Source organism: Peromyscus eremicus, chromosome 18 (genome assembly GCF_949786415.1).
Source record: "Peromyscus eremicus chromosome 18, PerEre_H2_v1, whole genome shotgun sequence".
NCBI lineage: Eukaryota > Metazoa > Chordata > Mammalia > Rodentia > Cricetidae > Peromyscus > Peromyscus eremicus.
The window spans coordinates 37512113-37535031 of NC_081434.1; the positions used below are offsets into that span (position 1 = coordinate 37512113).

At 40.0% G+C, this 22919-nt stretch overlaps 1 protein-coding gene across 1 annotated transcript; it reads left to right on the plus strand.

Annotated features, from left to right (window-relative positions):
* Nucleotides 1-277: 277 nt before the first annotated feature.
* Gas2l3 (growth arrest specific 2 like 3) lies at nucleotides 278-21339 on the plus strand. Its single transcript, XM_059245657.1, has 8 exons — nucleotides 278-301; nucleotides 3195-3363; nucleotides 4649-4764; nucleotides 7344-7485; nucleotides 11283-11346; nucleotides 12164-12302; nucleotides 17178-17285; nucleotides 19478-21339. Exons 1-8 carry the CDS (start codon nucleotides 278-280, stop codon nucleotides 20783-20785), a joined length of 2070 nt encoding a protein of 689 aa, XP_059101640.1. The 3' UTR covers nucleotides 20786-21339.
* Nucleotides 21340-22919: the final 1580 nt, after the last annotated feature.

Genomic DNA, 22919 nt, shown 5'->3' on the forward strand with positions numbered 1-22919 from the left:
CTTTATTTAATCCCAGCACTCGGGAGGCAGAGGCAGGCGGATCTCTGTGAGTTCGAGGCCAGCCTGGTCTACAGAGCGAGATCCAGGACAGGCACCAAAACTACACAGAGAAACCTGGTCTCAAAAAAACAAAACAAACAAACAAAAAACAAGAAAGAGGGAGTAAAGCACATTCCTGATTCTTGTAATTTGGGATTTGAGGGAGTAGGGGCTCTGCAATCATCTGCATACTAATGCCTTCGTCTCTCTCCAGAATATTAGTTTCATCTCAGTGGAGATGACCATGCAGCCTGCAATTCAGGTAAGTGTTCTTCTTGTAAAAGATGAATATAAATTATGAGTTGATAGTATTGATTCAATTCTTTTCATGGCATGAGTTGTTTTAACACTACATTTTAACAAAAGGCATACTGCATTTTGACTTCTAGCTCCCAGATTTCAATTCTGAGTTTGACTTGTGCTAGATATTTGAAAGAATCAAAAGTATTTGGGGGCTGGTGGGTCAACCTGGGGAAAATAAGTAGAATGTTTTAGAGTCTCCCCCTCATTAGATCATGGGACATGTTTGCAGTTGAAGGAACGGCAGTACAAAACAAATACAAGATGTAATTCTTAGGTAATTATACATATGCTTTAGAAATGACCCTGTACCTGACTGTGTGTTAAAATTGAAATTAAAATGAGTAGGGTTTTTGTTTTGTTTTCTTGTTGTTGTTGTTTGTTTGTTTGTTTGTTTGTTGCTGGGTGAAGCCAGCTGTAGGGAATCACAGAAACCATGATAGTCTTACATTTAAATGATTTTCAAAGTTGATGTTTGCTGTATTTTTTGCTTTTCTTTTGTTTTCTTTCTTTGGTTCTTAATAGAACAATGAAATGTTAATTTAAAGGCAAAAGTCACAGTGAACCTTTATCTAGAAAGATGCAGTCAGCTGGGAATAAATACACTGGAAAGTCAGAACTTAGAGTCAGTCACAGCTTAGTTCCGATCCCCCATCTGTCAGTCTCAGGAGGGAGAGTCTGGTGAATTACCTTGCCTCTGCTTCATCACCTGGAAGGTAAGGGGAGGGTAGTAATTCTCATTCTGTAGAGTAGCTGGGAATCAGTGAGATAGATAGCACATGGGGAGAACTGCTAGGTCACATACTGACTAGTGGCCCTTCAGGAGTTTGTTTCTTCGGTAATTCTTTCTCTAACGTATGTTTATCTTACCAGAGGCGATTGGAAATGGGCTTGTCTTTTTTCCCTTTATAGTTTGTCTGCACAAGTTCAAGCCAGACAAAAACCCCAGGAAAGAGAAGGGAAGTGCTCATGAAGACCCACCATAGCCAGAAGCTATGGTTGTTATCTGCTGGGAGAGGGACTATTACTTTCCTGAGTGTAGAAACGGGGGTGTAAACGGCACTCCAAGGCAGACCTCCCACTCACTAGTAGTTGAACAACAGAAGTCAGACTTCCTGATTTTTTTCTCCTGTGACTTTTTGGTCCGTCATCCTTGGAGTGATGTTTGGCTTTCTGTGGTCAGATCCTAAGGTTCATTTCCCTCCCACTCCATACCTTGTCCCTTTCTCTAGCAGTGGGGAAATGGCCTCCCATTCACTAACTCTCTCTGTGTGTGGACTCGCTTTCACTGTGGCTGCACCTTCTCCCTGGTAGAGACACACAGTTCACTTGACTTGGAAGCTGTCTATGGGCTGTCCTGCTTTACCTCAGTTGAGCCCTTCATGTCCAGTTCAGAACCAGACACCTTATGCATCCCTTGAATAACTTCCTGCTCACCTCACTCAGGCTCTAACACCCCTCTTGAGGACAAGAACCATTTGTACTCTTTTAAAAAAGTGACTTCATGATTGTTTCTTTCATAATTTACACAATTGAATCTTTTCTATAAACAGTCTGAAAGCAAATCTGTTTATATTTCAACTATTTTCATGTGTTGACTTGTTAGTATACTTATGTAATTTTATTCTTATTTTTTACTTTAAATTATAAGCAATTATTTTAGGCTTTGCAGGCCAGTAGGCAAAATTGAGACTGTTAGATGGGTACTTGTATAGCAACCATTTTAAAATGTTTTAAGGGCCGGGTGGTGGTGGCGCATGCCATTAATCTCAGCACTTGGGAGGCAGAGCCAGGTGGATCTCTGTGAGTTCGAGGCCAGCCTGGGCTACAGAGTGAGATCCAGGACAGGCACCAAAACTACACAGAGAAACCCTGTCTCAAAAAATCAAAAACAACAACAAAAAAAGCTTTAACTGTAAGTCATAAAAAATACAGGCCGGGCGGTGGTGGCGCATGCCTTTAATCCCAGCACTCGGGAGGCAGAGCCAGGCGGATCTCTGTGAGTTTGAGGCCAGCCTGGGCTACCAAGTGAGTTCCAGGAAAGGCGCAAAGCTACACAGAGAAACCCTGTCTCGAAAAACCAAAAAAAAAAAAAAAAAAATTACAGATAAAACAATTTGCTTGGACTGTAGTTTGCCATTCTATTGCTTTAATCAAAGTATTTAGAAAAAAATTTAAAGATAGCATTGTAGGACATAGAGTGATGGCTCAGTGGTTAAGAGCACATACACTCCTACAGAGGACTTGAGTTTGGTCCTGGGACCCAGGTCAGGTGGCTCACAGCTACCTGTAACTCCAACTCCAAAGGATCTGATGCCCTCTCCTGGCCTCCATGGGCACTGATACTAATATGCACAAACCCACAGACACACACATATACCACACACACACAAAATTAAAAATAATCAAGTAAATAGATAAAACATGACAATTATGATTTGAAGTTTGCAGATGCCATTTATGTGTTCATCCGTGTATCCATTCAACAGATGTTTGTTGAGTCAGCTGTCTGTCAGGGCTAGATGCTACAGACGTGTATCTCGTGAGGCAGGTGCCGTTAACCTGTTTTATAGCTATGATGTGGGGATTCCGGTTTAACAAGTGGAGAAAACAAGTACTATTTGTTGAATTGTTTTCCTCTGGACTCTACAGAACTCATTCATTAATTTAGTGTCCATTGACATTGACCACTGTATTAAATATTGAAAACATTTGGAATAATCCAGTTTGCTTCTGATTTATGTATTTCTATGAGATGGTGCAGTTTTGCTTAGTCTGTATGGTTTATGCCTGCTTATGTAAAAACAGACACATGTGGGTTATGGTGACTCTCAGCTGTTTGGTGTTTTGTCCAGGTGTGGTTTGGGGAGGACCTACCTCTAAGTCCCAGGTGTCCCCTGACCCCCAGACACGGACCAGGACTGGCTGACGTCTGTCAGTATGACGAGTGGATATCCGTGAGACACGAAGCCACTCTACTGCCCATGCAAGAAGACCTCTCGATTTGGTTATCTGGCTTACTGGGTAAGGCTTGCGAAGACACTGATTTTTTTAATCCTCATTAAAGAAGTGATCGATTGTTCCAGATGCCGGGGATGTGCTAGTGAACGACAGCCAGGCCCTTGTTTTCACAGTCTGCAGAGCTAAAAAGATACTCTCGCTCTCACCCTTGAACTGTAGGAAACTTGAAATTTGATTGAAGTGGTTAGTCTTTTTGAATAATCAATACTTTATGGTTAATTTTAATATATTTCAAAAAATTATGTGTGTCTAATATTGATTTTTTTTTTTTTACTGATTTCTCCTATCTTATATGATCTGTAAGGCTATAAATGGAAGATATAGTTAGTTATATAAAAATGAATACTGTTTCTGAAATACTGAGGGGTAGAAGCAAAGGAAACCAAAAAGGAAATGTCAGTTGGAAAATTCCTGGCTTTACATTTTTTTACTCTATTCAAGATTATGATGAGTGTTCTGAGCTTTCTTTCTGGGGCAGGGACGGGGCTGACGTTTTGCTTTATGTATGTGTGGGTGTGTATGTGTACATTCATGTGTATGCATGTGTGTGGTTACGGGTGTTGGGGGGCTGTGTTTTGTGTGTGTGTGTAACCACGTGCATGCTAGCTTAACTGGCCACAAGCTCCAGGAATCTGCCTGACTCTGCCACAGGCACACCAATGCGCCTCACTTTTATGTAGGTTCTGGAAACCCAAGCTTAGGACCTCATACTTTACTAGTGAGCCTTTTCCTGAGTCCCTCAGATCTTAACTATAGATGCTCATGTAGCATCCTGAGATTTTCATGAGAGGGGAAGCCTGAAGATGGCCTGAGGCCCTTGGAAGATAACCACACACTAAGCAGCTACTCTAGGTTTGTCTCATCTTGGTGATTGGAAAGATTTTAAAGTTGGCAGTGTAAGAATGCTTTTAAAGAGGTTATTTTAGAGGCAGAAGTTGATATTCCCAGACTGCTTATTCTGATACTGTAATTTAATCTTTAAATTGCAATGTAGTCCATCTTATTTATAAAGAACATTTTTCCTGTGTACAAGTGATACTAATGTGCAGTGAATTTATCTAACATAAATTTACATGTATTTTTTTCTGAACTTTATGCATCACAGATTTTGTGTGTGTGTGTTTGATTTAACTGACGTTGTTTTAATATACCTTTTTAAGGGTGGAAACTTAGTTTCATCTGGTATTTGTTTAGTTTTCTAGGTGTTATCTGATCATGTTTAAGTTGTAGCCACTGCTTTTGAATTTGCTGCTTCTAGATGGGTCTTAGCTTTAAAATATGTTTTTAGGTATTGACATTAAGGCAGAAAGATTGTTGGAAGAACTTGATAATGGAGTGCTGTTGTGCCAATTAATCAACGTTCTTCAGAATATGGTAAAAGGATGCCACTCCGAAGAACCAGGGGTAAGTAAATATTGACCACGGTGAAGTTAATTGCTCATGCCTACTTTATTTGTTTGTTTTACATTCTGACCACAGTTTGCCCTCCCTCCTCTCCTCCCAGCCCTCCACCCCCTCTGCCTCCTCGCCCCATCCCCTCTTCTGTTTCTATTCAGAAAAGGGTAGACATGCCTACTTCTTATTACCTCTATGTGGGTACATCATATAACTGGCTGTAAGGCTTTGAAAACTGATTTAACTTTTTGTGCATTTGAAAAACCATATTTGTAAAGTAAAGTCAGTAACATTCACCTTGAGGCTTGGAAGGTGGCTCGGTTGGCAGAGTGTTTGTCACATAACCCGAGGACCTGAGTTCAGATCCCCAGAACCCATGTAAAAAGTGGCTGTGGCAGCTTGCGTCTGTAATCCCAGTGCTGGCAGACAAAGACAGGCAGATCCCAAAGGCTCACTGCCCCACTAGTCCAACTAGTCAATGAGTTTCAGGTTCACTGAGAGACCTGTCTTAAGAAACAAATCTCCATGGGCATGCACACATATACAAACACAAACATATACACACCAGAAATAACAACAGCACAAATATTTACCTTGCGGGATTTATTTGTGAATATTCACTGATATTAAGTCTGTAGATGGTGTCTAGGATAGTGCCTGATATACTTACTATAGGTGATCTCCCGCAGCTAGATCCTCCACACATTGACAGTACCTTCCACAGGACTGCTATATGGTTACAGGAGAAAACAGTTTATGACAGTCTCTGCCTGTGCTGCCTAGTTTTATATCAACTTGACATGGGCTAGAGTCATCTGTAAGGAGAGAACTTCAATTTAAAAATGCCTCTGTAAGATCCTGCTGTAGGGCATTTTCTTAGTGATTGATGAGGGTACCATCCTTGGGCTGGTGGTCCTGTGTATAAAAGAGCAGGCTGAGCAAGCCATGATGAGCAAACTAGTGAGCAGCACCCATCCATGGTCTCTGCATCAGTTCCTGCCTCCAGGTTCCTGCCGTGCTGTGCTGACTTCCTTCGATGATGGACAGTGTCATGTAGAAGTGTAGTCCAAATCAACCCTTTGGTCATAGTGTTCTGTCACAGCAATAGTGACCCTAACTGAGACGACATCATCATCTTCTCCTTTTCCTTTTCCTCCTCTTCCTCCTCCTCCGTAGTCTTCATCTGCTACCTTAGTGGTAAGCTTATAAATACTGGTGGAATCTATAGCATTTTAAAAAGAGGAGTTTAAAGTGATGATTTGAAGTAGATTAGGTTTTCTTTCTTTTTATCAAATGTTAAGTGTTTGTGAGAGCTTGGAGCCTAGACATACTATCAGTTAAATATAAAGTGGTACTGTTATTCTTGGAGGACAACAAGTGAGATATCTCTCTGTATGTGGATGCATACATGCACACATATGATTCCGTATATGTAATATTGGAAACAAAGTACACCCTTTGATATATAAAATTCTCTATTTCTAGGAATTCATTCTAAGAAAATAACAGAAACAATCTGCTTATCAATAGAGAAGTTGTAAAAATTAATTGTGTCACCTAAACATTGGAATATTATATATTTATTAGAAATAATTATTTAAATATGTTCTTAAGTCTTAAATATGCCCACAACCTATCCAGTGTACATATGTTCAAAGTGCATGCACACACATGCACATCAAATTGTAGAATCTTATCTGTGTGGTACTTTCTAGGTACATATGCATGGCTTTGCAGAGAGAGATTTTATCAAAATGTCAGTGAGAGGGATTTATTTAATACTAATCATCTTTGTATTTTGCTATAATTATTTGTATATTTTTGGTAATGATAATATATTCAGTATTTAATCATGCATGCAGGCTATTTCAGTTCTGCAAAATAATAGCACCCGGGAGGAGACGCGTAGATTTGGTAATAGGGGTTGTCTCCAGGGAGAGAGAAACCGGCAGTGATGGAGAAAGACCTACTGTACCTGTTGCATTGAAAACATCACTCTTAGGAATTGCCAAGTAAAAAGTAAAAGCAAGAGAACTCCCCTCTTCCCAGCCCCAGCCCCCGAGGAATATCAGAATAGTCTGGAGCTAGACAGTTAAGAAAACAAAAGTAACAAGGGTCTTATGAAACTTAGGTCATCAAAGAACCTGAATTTAGAATGGGCGACTGCTCCCATATTTTAGTCTCTTTAAGAGACTCAGGGCAGCCTTTATGATTCTGTGTGGGAAGAAGGAAGCAAAAATGAGTATTTGTTGATCTGTAGCATAGCGTAGTTTTGTATTTGAGTAGAACTGTGTGGAGAGACACTGTTGATGCTTTGTAATTACCAGACCGCCATTTAAATTATGAGAGTCTTGTGCTATTTTGAAAAGAAGATTAGAGAAGCTTGAATCTACTGCTGATTTTGAGTAGACCATTTTCCCAAGCGTCTTTTTCTGGAAGATACTTAAAGTAAAAGAAGAAAGTCATTTTTGAAGATAATTGTTTTTCCTCCAAATGGTGTTGTCTGTGGTTGTAATGAACACTAATGAAAACGTCATTGATTCTTTTTTTTCCCTTTTTTTGGTAAATTGTCCTTATGTCTTTTCTAGAATTTTCCAATGAGAAAAGTGCCTTGTAAGAAAGATGCTGCGTCAGGTTCATTCTTTGCCAGAGACAACACGGCAAACTTCCTTCACTGGTGTCGGCATATCGGGGTTGATGAAACCTATCTCTTTGAATCTGAAGGTTTGGGTAAGTATTGTTGCTGTCGGAGCTTGGAGTGTTTATTAGGATGGGTTTGTGTCCCTCATCTCTAAATTTCCTTTCTAAATAGTGACTCAAAATGCCATATCACTTTTACTTACAAAATTAGTACTTTAGTTATATATGAAATAGTTGGAGAATCAGATATCAATCAAATATAGTAGGCTTTTCACTTATGTTAATAGGCTTTATATATCTAGAGTTTTCTGAGTTGGCTGCCAGAAGATTCTGTATTAATGCTCTACTAATACTTTCCTGAAGATTGACTCTACCAGGTCTAAATTCTAACAATTCCTCTTTAACTAGATCATTATAGAAATAACAGGTGAAATGAGCTTATAGTATTTGGATTTAATTGTAAATAATAGCTGCCATCTTTATTATCTAAAAAGAATAATTTTTTTTTGACATTTCATTAAAGAAATCATGCTCCAAGCTGGGTGATGGTGGTGGCACATGCCTTTAATCCCAGCACTCAGGAGGCAGAGGTTCAAGGCCAGCCTGGGCTGTAGAGTGAGGTCCAGGACAGCCAGGGCTACACACAGAAACCCTGCCTTGAAACACACCCCCCACCCCCCAAACACAAATAAAATTGTGCTCCACTGAAAAATTGTCGATGTATTTTTCTGATTTTCTTAAGTCAGCAGATGCATCTATATGGCACTAACGGAGCATCTGGCTGGCTGTTTTACACACACACACATTTCAAAGCATTTATAGGTGTGTGTATATGTGTACATAGGCATGTATAAAAATGCACATGCATGGAACGTATAATGTTGTGATGAGAGAGCTACATCACAAAGAGGACACCGTATTCCTGGCTGGAAGTTTTATCACTGGCTCTGTGTACAGGCCCTGATTTATGGTGATGATTAAAAGCCAGCCGACTTCTAGTTGAATTTGTTAGTTTTAAAATTCTCCACCAACAGCGTGAAGTGTGATCTGCTCTTGGATTATCTGCAGCCTCTTGGTGCCTCTGGCCACCCCCTGCCCAAGATAGAATGGGCTGCTTCGGTGCTGTGCCCTGAAGGCCAGCTGTGCCCTGAAGGCCAGCTGTGCTGACCCAGGTGTGCTGATTGTTACTGACAGTGAAGCTGATTCAATGGCACATCCAGCTACCAGAGATCAAAGGGAAGAGGAAGTGCTTTGAATTCTTTCCTCTGTAGCTTATTCTTTCTGAAAAGCTCTGAGATTGCCATTTATTTTTTAAATGTAAAAGATGTCTTCCAGCCATGCCGAAGGGCAGTGTAGGACTAAGAAAAATACTGCCAATACCAGTAACTCATTTCTAGGCATCGAAGTGAGAGATCTATATTTACATTTGCTTGGAACTCAATGTAATTTTAAAAATTAAATATGCTATTTTAAGGTACTTAGGATATTTATAAAAATGGGTTTGAAATATTTCATATTAAATTTCTTTATTTCTGTAGATTTAAACTGAAATAGAGGCCTTTGGTTGCTTTAAAAGCTAATGCTTTATACCAGGCATGTTGGTACACACCTGTAATCAAGGCCTGTTTTGAAGGAAACAGATTGTTTTGTGTATGTAATAGATGCTATTCATGACTCGGAGAACAAGCGCCCTTTCTGTTGGTGGAATCAGTGTGTGGGCTCAGAACACACTGCACACATTAGGTACGATTCCAGACTTCCTTAGGACTTCTTGTAAACTCCAGGGAAAACTATTTCCACAATTGTCTGATTAAGCCAGCTTTATTTAGACTGACCAGATGGCTGCCTCCCCCTAAGTTGGGGTTTCAGAGAGAAGCCCCCACTGGCTTTTCAGGCCCCTTTTATGGGGAAGGGCTAGGGTTTATAGTAAACAGCTGTTGAGATAATTGGCTTTTAGCACCTGGACAGAAGAGGGGGGCCTCGGGGCTCAAGGCTGCCTGTGGGGTAGATAAGTGTGATAGAAACCCCTGGATGGAAGAGGGGGGACTCGGGGCTCAAGGCTGCCTGTGGGGTAGATAAGTGTGATAGAAACCCCTGGATGGAAGAGGGGGGACTCGGGGCTCAAGGCTGCCTGTGGGGTAGATAAGTGTGATAGAAACCCCTGGATGGAAGAGGGGGGACTCGGGGCTCAAGGCTGCCTGTGGGGTAGATAAGCAAGAACACATCATGTGGAAGGGAGTTGTCAAGGTGTCTGCTTAGACACATTTTTTGTAAGGCAATCATATATCACAGGTTCAGGAGTTTAGCAAGGCAAAAGGGTCATCATGGGGTCACAAGTCCAGTATAGGCCTGGAATTACAGTTCTGAGCTGTCATGTGGAAATAAACCAGGGTCCTCTGGAAGAGATCAGTGCTCTTAACTGCTAAGCCATCTCATCTCTCCAGCCTCAAAATAAAACGTTTTAAGTTTAGCTTGCGGTGGTGGCGCATGCCTTTAATCCCAACACTCGGGAGGCAGAGCCAGGCGGATCTCTGTGAGTTCGAGGCCAGCCTAAGCTATAGAGTGAGATCCAGGACAGGCACCAAAACTACACAGAGAAACCCTGTCTTGAAAAAAAAAATTAAGTTTGTCTCTTTTATTTACCTTTTTGTACTTTGTCATATCTAAATATTATTGCCTAACAAAGGCAGTGCAGATCACCTGTTTATCTCTTGCTGTCTTGAGGCCACAAACAGTGCAATGTTGAATAAACTGGTGAGAGTGATACTGTTATCTTTAACCTGTCCTTGAGAGGAAGATTTTCCACCACTTACCTTACGTGGAAATGGTTATTAGAATGTTATTAGCCGTACGTTTTTCCTGGATGCCTTATCAGATGGAGAAAGTTCCCTTCTGGCCTCTGTGTCTTTTGTGTTACGTAGTCACGTGGTGTTAGATTCTTCCTGATTCTTTGGTCTGTGTGTTGTCCCCCTTTTTTGTGGTGCTAGGACCCCTGTTTCTATTACTTATCTTGGTTGATTTTCATATATTGAACTATTTGCGTTCCTGACATAAATCTCACTGTCTCCTTGCACGTAGTACTTTCTGTATGCTGCTGGGTTGTGTTGACTGTGTGTCAGAGATCATTAAGTCACATCTTGTGAGGACTTAGGTACTGGGTTTTAGTTTTCTTGTGATACCGTCCTCTTCTGGCTTTGTTTTGAAGATAACGATGCATCATAGAGTAAGTAAGGAATTGCTGTTTCCTGTCCTTGTAAAGTTTGAAAAACACACAGTTCAGAGTAAACTTGAAGTGACATGTCTCTTCTAACAGCAGCTCCTGTGGAGTGATCTGTCATATACTGTGCTGGGGAGAGGGCAGAGGTCATCATCAAGGGTCTTCGATGTTCTCCACCTTGTTGTTGGGGCGGGGTTTCTTGCTAAACCTGGAGCTCATCGATTCATCTAGATCGGAAGGTCATTGAGCTTCAGGAACATTCTGTCTCTGTTATCCCAGCACTGTGGTTACAGAAGTGTGCCCCCATACATGGCTTTTGCCTGGGTTCGAGATATCTGAACTCATGTCCCAATGTCTGTGCAGGAAGAACTTTGGATCAAGCCATCTCCCACTCTTAACACATTTTAGTGCAACTAAATCCATAGGTTTCAGTCTGAAATGCTAAACAAGTAAATGTCCTTGGCCACTGCCCATTCTCTTCGTGCTCGCTAGTTTATTTTTAATGCAGAGGAAATTGCTGTGGTGACAATAAAAATGTCTTTTCTGAGTCTTGTCTAGACAAGTAAGCCTGTTGTCTGCAGTATTCTTTCCTTTGGCTCTCTCCTAGGCCAGAATGTATTTCCCAGTTTAAATCTGATTCTAAAAACATATGGTCTTTTTTCTTCCCCAGTTTTACATAAAGACCCCAGACAGGTGTACCTTTGTCTTCTTGAGATCGGCCGGATTGTGTCAAGGTACGGATTTCTCAGTATTTCAGCATGCCAACATCAAAAATACCTTCAAGCAACTTAATTTGATCGTAGTTTCTATCCCGAAAGAATACGCCTCTTGATGAAAAGGAAGTACCCGATTTTCTGTCCTGTCTCTCTGGGTCTTTATTTGTATCTGCATGCGCACGTGTCAGCATTTGCAGTCTTCATTTACCTTGCTTCGTCATTTCATACGAAATTGGGAAAATGCTACTTAAAATTTTCAGATCAAGAATAGGGTAAAAATGGGTAATTTCGAGCAGTTCAAAGCAAATCAAGTCCCATTTGGTGAGAAGTCTGAGGCTTTGTGTCCCCCCTGCCTGCATCAACCCTGTCCACCCACCGGCTTGTTTTGAAGCTGCCTTTCAGGACTCCAAAAAAATATTGAAAATATCACATAACCCAGACATATGCTATGATATAGAGATTATAGTCTGGATTTGGGGCAGTCTGCAACATAAAAAAGACCTCTTCCAGCTGAGCGATGGTGGTGCACACCTTTAATCCCAGCATTCAGCAAGCAGAGGCAGGTGGATCTCTGTGAGTTTGAGGTCAGCCTGATCTGCAGAGCGAGTTCCAGGACAGCCAGGGCTACCCAGAGAAACCTTGTCTCAAAAAAAAAAACAAAAAAAAAAAAACCCAAAAAACAAAAGAGAACTTCCAGCTGTCCCTGTGAATCAGTTTGTAGGGAAGAGTCATGCAGACTTCGCTCCAGTGTAAAACATCCCCTGTTTTGACCGTTTGATCTGCAGAGACGTAGTTGGTACACATTGCATGATCGGATTTCCTGGCTTGTTTTCAGATATGGAGTTGAGCCACCAGTATTAGTGAAACTCGAGAAAGAAATTGAGTTAGAAGAGACGCTGCTTAATACCTCGGGGCCTGAAGAGTCCATCAACATCCCCAAATCTTGCTGTCAGCATGAAGAACTACACGAGGCTGTAAGTAACTCCTGTGCTTTGTGGACTGTGCCACCTGAAGGTTTACAGTTTTATGTATTTCTAAATTGCTATCGGAAATACTGCGTATAGAAGAAAATGGCTTTTATTCAGAATATATGCCAGTTACTAATCTGCACTCTCTGATGGGTTCTGAGAGTATGTATGTGAAGAGTGGATGTGTTAGAGGCTGTGAGAAGTCCATGGTTTTGTCTTTGTTTTTTAAATACAGCATTATAGTCTGACTTGTAAATAATAAAGGATTGCTTTGTTGGTCGTGTATTGTGTTTGTTTTACGGTACTAACCCAAGCACGAAGGGACGAGAGTTTCAATTTAAACACACTAGTGAGCAGTGGAGAAAAGGAGCAAATGTAAGTCGCGTTTAGGAAGGAGAATTGACAGGACTTGATTAGTGACTGGGAGGGAGAGAGAAGTCCAAGGTGGTTGGCGAGGCTGAGTAGATGACAGGTACTGGGAGGCTACAGGCGGAAGAAGGTTGCGAGGGAGAACCGGAGGGGGTTTCTGAACATCGTCCCTAACAGACAATATGCAGACTTTTTAATATGACAGGCCGTGTCCTGATGGTCTTCTCAACAGTACCTGTTCCTTCTGTAGAAATTACTAGAATCATATTCCTTTAGGCTCTAGTTCAGTGGTTCTCAACCTTCCTAACGCTGTGACCCTTTAATACAGTTCCTCATGTTGTGGTGACCCCCAACCATAACATTATTTCATTGCTACTGTATAACTGTAATTTTGCTACTGTTATGAGTTGTACTGTAAATATCTGTGTTTTCTGGTGGTCTCAGGCAATCCCTGTGAAAGGGTCATAGAAACCCCAAAGGAGTCACGACCCACGGGTTGAGAACCACTGCTTTAGATCTCCTTCAATGACTGATATAAGTGATGGAGGTGGACAGAAAAAAACATTTTACACTTACTGTAATTTAGAATAACTGAAAGATTTGTGGCATTTTAAAGAAAAGTTTAGTGTACAAAATTACTTAATAATAAGAATGAATATTTAGTAATGCTTCTTTTCTTGTTAAATGTAGTTTCTTTGATAAATCACTCATCTTGGGGCCTGGAAAGCAGTTGGTCACGTGCCTGGCACAAACGTGAGAAGCTGAGCTCAGATCTGCAGCACTCATGTGAAAACTAGCTGTGCTGGTCTGTGTTTGTAACTCTAGTGCAGGGACTCGGGCAGAGACACGCAGTTCTCCGGAGCTCGCTGGTCCACCAGTCTAACCAGTTGGAGAGTTCTGGTCCAGTGAGAAACTCTGTCTCAAAAAATAAGGTGAATGAAGAAGAAGACACACTTGCTGTAGACTTCTTGTCTCCACATACATGAGTGTGCACACATGTTGTGCAGTCACATGTATGTGGACTTACACATAAAACATGCACTTATATATGTCACACTGACACATACATGCATACACACAAAATAAAATAGAATAAATGTTCAAGTTACCTTGTAAGACAGATTAAGAATATGTCTGTCTGAAAAAGCTTTTATTAGGCCAAACATATTTACTTTTATCTTATTGATACATTTGATGATTGTAACTATAGGTATGGGAAGCAGAAATGATATAGTAGATAAAAATTATTTAAATCTTCATGAAACCTTAAAGAATGGTAATTAATGGAAACTGAAAGAAATATGATGGGTGATGTTGCTCTGTATGCTGTAAATGTGTTGCTCTGATTGGTTGATAAATAAAATGCTGATTGGCCAGTAGCCAGGCAGGAAGTATAGGTGGGATAAGCAGACAAGGAGAATTCTGGGAAGAGGAAGGCTGAGTCAGGAGACACCAGCCCGCCATCCAGGGAACAGCATGTAATGGCAGACAGGTAAAGCCACAGAATACATGGCAACATATAGATGAACAGAAATGGGCTGAGTTTAAGTGTAAGTGCTACTCAGTGATAGGCCTGAGCTAATGGCCGAGCAGTTTAATTAATATAAGCCTCTGTGTGTTTACTTAGGTCTGAGAAGCTGTGAACCGGGCAGAACACAGTAAAACATTCAGCTACAGAAATATATTTTGTTAAATGAAAAATAATTTTCAGTGGGCAAATGTTCAAACAAGAGTAAAGTATAATGTTGACATTTGGTAATTCAGGGAATAAGGTGAGAAGATAGTCACAAAATACCATTTTGTTCTAGTAGCAGAAGTTTTAAAAGTTGGAAAATTGAAAGCTGTATAAATTGTGGTGAAACTATACTTAAGAATTATTATTGTTAATGAAAACTCATGTATAATTTTGAAAAATCAAAATTAAGAGTTACAAACATACTCCATTTTTATTATAATTGAGTTCAGTAAAAAATAAATAAAAATGTTTATTTCACTATTATTTATAATAATTTAAGTAACATACAAACCCTCCAGTAGGGCAAACTTGATAATTTAAAATTTGGTATTGTCACAGAATGATTGTTTTATGTGATTGCTATGACAATTAATTATGTAGCAGGGAGAAAATGCTGATTTTATGAAAAATATGTATACATAGACAAAAATACAGGAATGAGGAGAATGAAAATAAGGCAATTTTGATGTAGATTATTTTCTTTAGCTATTTCCTTCAGTGTTAATTATGCAATAAATAGATATAGAAAAAAATCTTGTCCGTAACTCATTACCTTGTGTAGACTCTGCTAATACAGCTCTAGCATTAACAACTTCATATTGCTAAACTTAAGCACTTATTTGGATATTCTAATCAGGGAAAATGAGTGGCTCAAATATAAGATCTGAAATCTTACTGAGAAAGCTAAAAACAAATATACTTTTTAAAAAATGTTAAATTAATGCTATATTAATTCATTCAGTGTTTACCTATACATGGATATGATGTACAGATATCTTGGATTGATATTTAGCATGTAGGACAATTACTATTTGATTGATTATGTTGGAGCCTGTTAAATATGCAAATAGAATTTTATAAACTTCAGAAATTTTTACAGAAAGTAATGGCTAACAGAAACGCCTCCCATCCAGTTGCTTTGGTTAACTAATATATAAATGTGTTCTACTAACTGTCAGCTTTACCAGATTTCAGTGTCTGTGGTATATATGAACACAGATGCATATGTACCAGTCTATGAGCAAGAAAAACATTATTGAGTGACTTAGAGATTAATCCCAGTTGTTTACAAGCACATTTTCCTGTTACGTAAACAACATGGAAATTGATTCTATTAATGTTCTTATCAAGTCCTATGAATCCATAATTGTTAACTTACTTTTGGTAGCTAATTAAGGCAATCATAAATTCCTCTTAGTGAGCAGATAAATTGGGCATATCGGAAGAGACTGTTTAAAACATTAGGCCTAAATTCAATTAAATGAATATATTTTGATATGCTTTGTATGATAACTAATTGCGAAAAATAGTTACGACCTTTTTTGTTGTTTTGTTTTGAGATGGGGTCTCACTGTGCCACCCTGGCTGGCCTGGAACTCAGTATGTAGACAAGACTGGCCTTAATAGAGATCCCCAACCCCTTTTTCTCCTGAGTGTTGGGATTAAAGGTGGGCACCAGCATGCTATTTCCAGGCATGACCTCTTTTTTTTTCTTTTTTAAATGTAATTTGAGGAGAAAGCTCAATATTTATCTTAATGGCTGATATGTAATGTTTTTCACTTAAAACGTATTTCAAAATATATCATTTAATCAATTTATTTTATTTTCCTTGTTTAAAATGTAGAATTACTAAATTTCTTTTTCTAGCCACTGTAATTTTACCATTTTCTTGAGGCTTCTCTCAAGGTTCAGGGACCATTCAGGAAGGGAAGGTCCAAAGACTGTAAGATCCAGAGGTCATGGAGGAGTACTGTAAAATAGTTCTGATACACTCTTGAGCCTGCACCACAAGACCAAGCCAGTCAACATCCCAGTCAACATCCCAGCATGGAAGGGCTAGGATCTCAAGGCTTCTTAGCCCAGCTAAGAAGCAGCTGGCATTTTATCCATATGGGAATAGGGGTCAGATTTCCTCAGGTATCTGGCCTTTGGAGGTTGTCCATGATCCAATGGGTAGTGCTGTACCCACTTCTATATGGCAGCACTAATTGTACTCTGTGGATGATCAAAAAGAAGAAGGCATGAAGTTGGGAGGGGGACATGAAGTGTCTGAGAGGATTGAAATGGGGGAGTTGGAGGTGATAGATGTGGTCAAAATACATTGTATACATGTTTGAAATTCTTAATCAGTAAAACAGCATTTTGGGGGGTAGAAGTAAAGTTATTTTCCTTTCCTCATGAGGTGTTTGAAATGGAACAAATACTTCTAGAAAAATGCTTCCTGAATTGAAATATTAAGAATTTTACCCCATCATGAGCATATAGACATATGTCTGTTTATATTAGCAGTAAGTTGGAACACATGTAGGCGTTTTTCTTACATTTGTTTATCAGTTTAGCGTTGTCTTAAGGGAAAAGCAAAAATTCTTACTAATCCTGTATCTGACTGGATCATCTTTGATTTGACACAAATGTAATTATTCAGAGCTTAAAATAACTCAAATTTAATGATGAGCTCATGTTCCTAACGATCAGCACAAGTGTTTTAAGTTGACTCTACGGTCTTAATCCATTTTCAGACCTTCAGTGTTTATAACTTCAACCCTGGTTTCAGGTCTAAGAGACAGGGAGACCTGGCCCTCAGCATTGCTAGCTGTTGTGAATTTAACCATCTGATTTCAAAATCTGTTAGCAAGGAAAGGAGAAGAGATAATAAATAGTTGAACTGGCTTTGAAACTTTATCTTTGAGATTTATTTTTCTATCCAATAACATTGCTTTTGATAGGCTATTTTTTCTAATAAGCACTGAATATTGATATTTATTTTTAATTTTAGGTTAGACACATTGCTGAGGACCCTCCTTGTAGCTGTTCACATCGATTTTCTATTGAATATTTATCTGAAGGACGGTACCGGCTTGGGGAGAAAATACTCTTCATAAGGGTAAGTTTGCAGCCTGTATTCATACAAGCTTGTCTTGGAATTGGGCTTATTCTTTACCAAGCTTCTTTTGATCCCCCTTTTTACTTGTTAAAAAAAAAAATTAGAATAGAGGCTGCTATTAATGGAAGAATTTCACTGGACAGGAAAAATACGGTATACTTGATTTCATGAATTTTAAGTAAGTTTGAGCAGATGCTTTTAACATTCAAGCAACTAACTAGAATACAGCTGAGACTATTTAAAACATTGAATATAACTAAATAAAATATCCTCATGTACTTTGGGGGAATTTACTGCATTTTTCAGATTTTCTTAAATGGAATAATTTTTCATCAACTCCCTAAGAAAAAAATGAACAAAATACAATATCCAGTAAGATTAATATCAATAGTAAGAAAATAAACAGAAATATTGCCATTCATGATGATAAACACTTCCAGGTGTGAACATAAGACCCTTTTCATAGGTCATGGACCAGTGTGCTGATAATCCATGTTTATGGCCTTCCTTTGTCCCATCTGCAGTTAATTGTTTCACTTTTGTTGATAAGGAAATTAGAATTTCACCTGTTTAGCATTTTTCTACTTTTGATATAACGTAAGAGCTGTTTTCTCTCAGTTGAGGAACATAATATAAAAGTACTTAAAAATACAACTTCACCATCTACATTTTCTTCTATTTTACATAGAATCATCATATTTCCACCCTGTATCCAACTCATATAAAAACACCCAAATTCACTTTCTGTCTCCTAATTAGCTTTCTTGAAAATCTTTATTTGCTAATTTCATTGTTGAGCGATTTCATACATGTACATGCTGTATTCTGATTATTCTCCTTGCCTTCCCTCCATCCTCTCCTTCCTTCTTCTCACACACACCCCCACCCCACCCTCTGTCCACCAGTCCCTTCCGGTATGTACGACTTTGGTTTTGTTTTGTGACTTAATTGGTTTAATGGGGACCATCTATGTAGCTGTTGGATTGGAAACTATTCACTGGAGCCTGGTAGGGTCATCAGTGGCCACACCTGCAGGCAGTTTCCCCTCTCTGTGAATCTGATGAATAGCAAATGGAAGCAGAAACCAGGTGACATGACAGTTCATTTATTACCCAAACTGACCCGAAGAGAGATTAGGGAATAAGTGACTACAGCAAAGTCTTCCTGTTTTCTTTCTTAGCAAATAGTCAGCAGCGAGAGGTGGAGTTCCCGAAGCCCCTCCTCCACCCATGCCCCGTGGTTGGGCCAGGTCTTGTTCAGACTCTGCAGCTGGCTACAGCAGCTGGGAGTTCATTACCAATGGCTGTGTCTTCCCTAGTAATGAACTTTCTCAGCCCCTTTTCCTGTCATCTGGCTCTTACATTCTTCCAAAATGTTTCCTGAACCTTAGAGGACTGAGCACTCATCCATCACATATACTCAGCACTTTGTGCAGCCATGAATCTGTATTCACCACCGTTTACTGGTTAGGGCCAAGAGTAAGGAGCACTTATCTATGGTGCGAGCATGATATACTCAGAATGGGACAGAGAGCTAAAGTTGAAAGCTCAGCTCATAGAGGTGTGAAGATCTAGCAGCTGAGGGGACAGGGACCTAAAATCCAGCCTGGGTTGCATTAGAGCCGGGGTTTGTTTTATCCCCACAAAAGCCTGGTGTGATCGAGGCTAGCTGCAAATGTCTTAATCTCTCAGAACCATTCATAGTACTAAATAGTCATTAGTCATTCATATCTGTAAAGACAAACTAATAGTAATTTATGTAAGTGTTTTAAAGATGAAATTGATAGACTATAAACTTTAAAATTCACAATTTCAGTTTTAGTTGTTTTTCCTCATTACTTTTTGTCTCTCGTGAGGCTTTTTTCTGCCTCCGTTTCTTGTTCCTTTCCTTCCTTCAGTACTCGATCCATTGAACAATCACCATTGCAGTTTTCTATATTAACTATGTAGATTGTAGATGAAAATTATTTGTAAATATTTTTACTACAAAGCGGAGCACTTTTATTATTAGTTGTATAATCTAATACTAAATTTATTATTTTGATACCAAAAAGAGACTGATTTGAAACAAAGCTATTGGTAGATACTCGGAGTTTCACAGGTCACAGGAAATACAAATCATGACTGTTAACAGACTGAAACTGTAAACCTCACCATTTCACCGTTCTATTTTTTATTCTTGTTTTGGGGCAGATGCTTCATGGAAAACATGTCATGGTCCGTGTTGGCGGAGGCTGGGACACTCTGCAAGGATTTTTGCTGAAGTATGACCCTTGTCGAATACTGCAGTTTGCTACACTAGAACAAAAAATTTTAGCTTTTCAAAAAGGAGTTTCTAATGAAAGTGTGCCGGATGCACCTGCCAGAACGCCCAAGCCCCCAGAAATGAACCCTTTGTCAGCGGTTAACATGTTTCAGAAACAAAATTTAAAACCTAGCACACCAGCAAGTGTTCCAAAGAGCAAGGAAAAACAGGTACGTCCCCCGGGAGTGTTGCCTCCAGCATCATCAGTGAAGGGTAGTCCGGCTTCCCTGTCCACCCGTTCGAAACTTCCTGATTCTCCAGCATCATTATCCCACGCCAAGGTCGCATCCTCAAGGGGCAGAGCACAAAAGCCGCATGCTCCTCCCAACACTGCGTCATCTTCCCTGACTTCTTTAAATCCAGTGGGTAACAGCACCACACCAGCTTTGTCAGGCACTACACAGTGTGCGTCGGAGTCAGCGGGAAAATGTGTCACCGTCCCCAAGACTGCTAAGACTGTGGCTACTCCAGCTCAGAAGTCAAGAGACCTATCTAAGTCTAGACTTTTGCCAAGTAAGTCTTCTGGAAAAACTGAACCAAAGTATTTGAAACACAGTCATCTTTCTTCCAGGGGTGAGTCACCTATAAATTTATCGTCCAAGTGTCCAAAGCTCCCTAAAGGAAATATGCATGGAAGGCCTAGCCCTTCTCCTTTCCAATCCCCTGCAAAAGTGACCAAACCCAGTTCTAAAACCAGAGCCATGGGTCTAGGGACGCAGACTCAGCCCCCTGGTAGAACTCTGAAACCAAGGGCCATCTCAGCACCGAGACTTCAGTCCACCTTGAACGTCCACCATCCAGCTTCTGTGTGTTCAGCGTCCTCCACAAAAGCTGCTCAGGAGTCAAAAGGTGAGAATAGTGTTTCAGTTGCCAGAAAGCAACCGCAGAGTAAGGGTACCTGCCAGAAGATAGGAGCTGGCTCTCCAAAGTCTCCTGGCCGTACCCCACTGTCCATTGTGAGTGTCCCCCAATCTGCTGCCAAGGCAGAAACTGTCTCAAAGTCAGCACAGACTGCCGTGAAGGGCCAGTATGCAGCTAAAGGGCCTCCCAAAAGTGGCATGCCCCCAGCGTCCACCAGGAAACCACCCGCATCTGGGAAGGGCACAGCCAGTGGAGATAAAAAACCGACTGCCAAGAAAAAGGAAGACGATGACCATTATTTTGTTATGACTGGAAGTAAGAAGCTTAGAAAATAAATACACTTGTATCATTTTTAACAAATCCAGGTGACCGAGCAGAATGGGGATCACCTCCACCAGGACCTCAAAAGGTCTTCCTATGTGTGTTTGTCGGGATAGCTACAGACATGAGGTCAAGATGGAGGATGAAGTCAGGAGACAGGGCTGGGTCGAGGAGAAGACTCCCACGCGTTTTGTATGTTAATAGGCACACGCATGAGTTTAGATCTGTGCCGTCTGTTAATGTCTGCTGCTTGAGGAAAAATGCAAAACTTCAACAACACTACGCTAGAATTGTAACTATATAGTTGGTGTGTCCTTGAAGAGGTATTAACTATGGAGATTGTCTGCTAATAGCAACTCTGATGCTCTTAACACTAGTTACTGTGTTCAATCATAAAGCAACGGTGTGTTTGGCTTTGGGGTGTGCCCTCTAATTCCAGCTCTGAAGGCTGAGGCAGGACACCTGCCAGGGGTACATATTAAAACCCAGCCACCGTTTGACACATGCTGTAAAAGGCACCGAAGTTAACTTTCTGATCAGGAATCCTGGTCCAGCAATCCTAAGTACCAGTGGCGGCTGCTGCTGCTGCTTGGTTTGACATTCTGGATTAAATGGAATTCTTATTATTTAATTCTCTATAACCTTTCCATATCAGAAGGAAATGTTTTTTTTTTAATTAAAATTGGGCTTTTATTAATATTAGTAGCATTTTATAATCAATATTTTTGGTAAAAAAAAAAAACACCCAACGAAGTAAATTAACTTATTGGAACATAACCTGAGATTTGGTAAAAAGTAAGATTTTTTTTAATATGACGACCTACACACTTTGTATCTTATTTTTTTAGATGAAATCTGCCATATGACAGGGAAAGAGATTTAATAGCTTCTAGCATATTTCCTATGTGTACAGACAAGTACTTTTACATTAAAACAATGTGTTTTGATATCAGAATTAGGTTTTAACGATCTTAAAACTAAGATGATAGGGACTGGGGAGGGGGCTCAGTGGATAAAGCCCTTCTTGTGCAGACCCGAGGACGAGAGTTTGGATCCTTAACCTGCATAGAAATGGGTAGGCACGATGGTCTCCATGTGTAGTCCAGCATGCAGGAGGAAGAGACGGGATCTCCTGGGATGAGCCGGCTGGTTAGACTAGGCAAACTGATGAGCTCCAGCTTTTTTGAGAGATGCTGATTCATTAAATAGAGTAGTAAATAACAAAGGAAAACACTCAATACCAACTTCTGGTCTCTCTCTAGACACATACTTGTGTACTTGCACATGTGTACACACACACATAAAATTAAGATGGTATTAAAAGGGCCTTAGAGTGATACTATGTACACATTCTATCAGGTGACTTGTATGTGTTTGGATAGCACACTATCAGTTTTAATTAGATTCTCCAAATTATGTTAATCCTCGTCAATAAAGCCATATTGTACTCAGTTTTCCAGTGGCCAGCAGACAGATTGTGTGTGTGTGTGTGTGTGTGTGTGTGTGTGTGTGTGTGTGTGTGTGTCTGTCCATCTGTTCTGTAGGCAGATTCTCTTCAGGAACATCCAGATGATGTAATGACAGCATAAACTCCTTCCACAGGGATACTTGTAAATAATTTGCATATGGGTCTGTCACTATTTAAAGTTTATTAATGTACTTTGGGAAGTTTTAAGGGTTTTAAGTAACTTTATGATATTATCAATTGTCTCAAGTTTTAGAAAAAAACAGATACAGTGGTACATGCTTGTAATTCCAGAACTTGGGAAATAGAGGCAGGAGGATCAGAAATTCAAGGTCATTATCAGCTGTGTACTGGAGACATGTCTCAAGAAAAAAAAATGGCATTTTGACTATTATAACGCCAATGCCCTCCTTTTTCTACCTCCTTCTCATCTTTCTTTTCCTTCATTTTCTTTGTGATACTGAGGATCCATTCTGGGGCATCTCACATGCTAGATAAGCATGACTACCGAGCTTCATCTCCAGCTCTTTTAAATACATACAGTTCCCAGAGCAAAACAAAACAGTTTACCCAGAAGTGCACTCATGGAGTGACTAAGCATCTTAGCTGGCTACTGCCATTCTACAGACATACAGTGAGAGAACCTTGTGTCAAAGTCAGTGATCTTTACCCAAGGATTATGC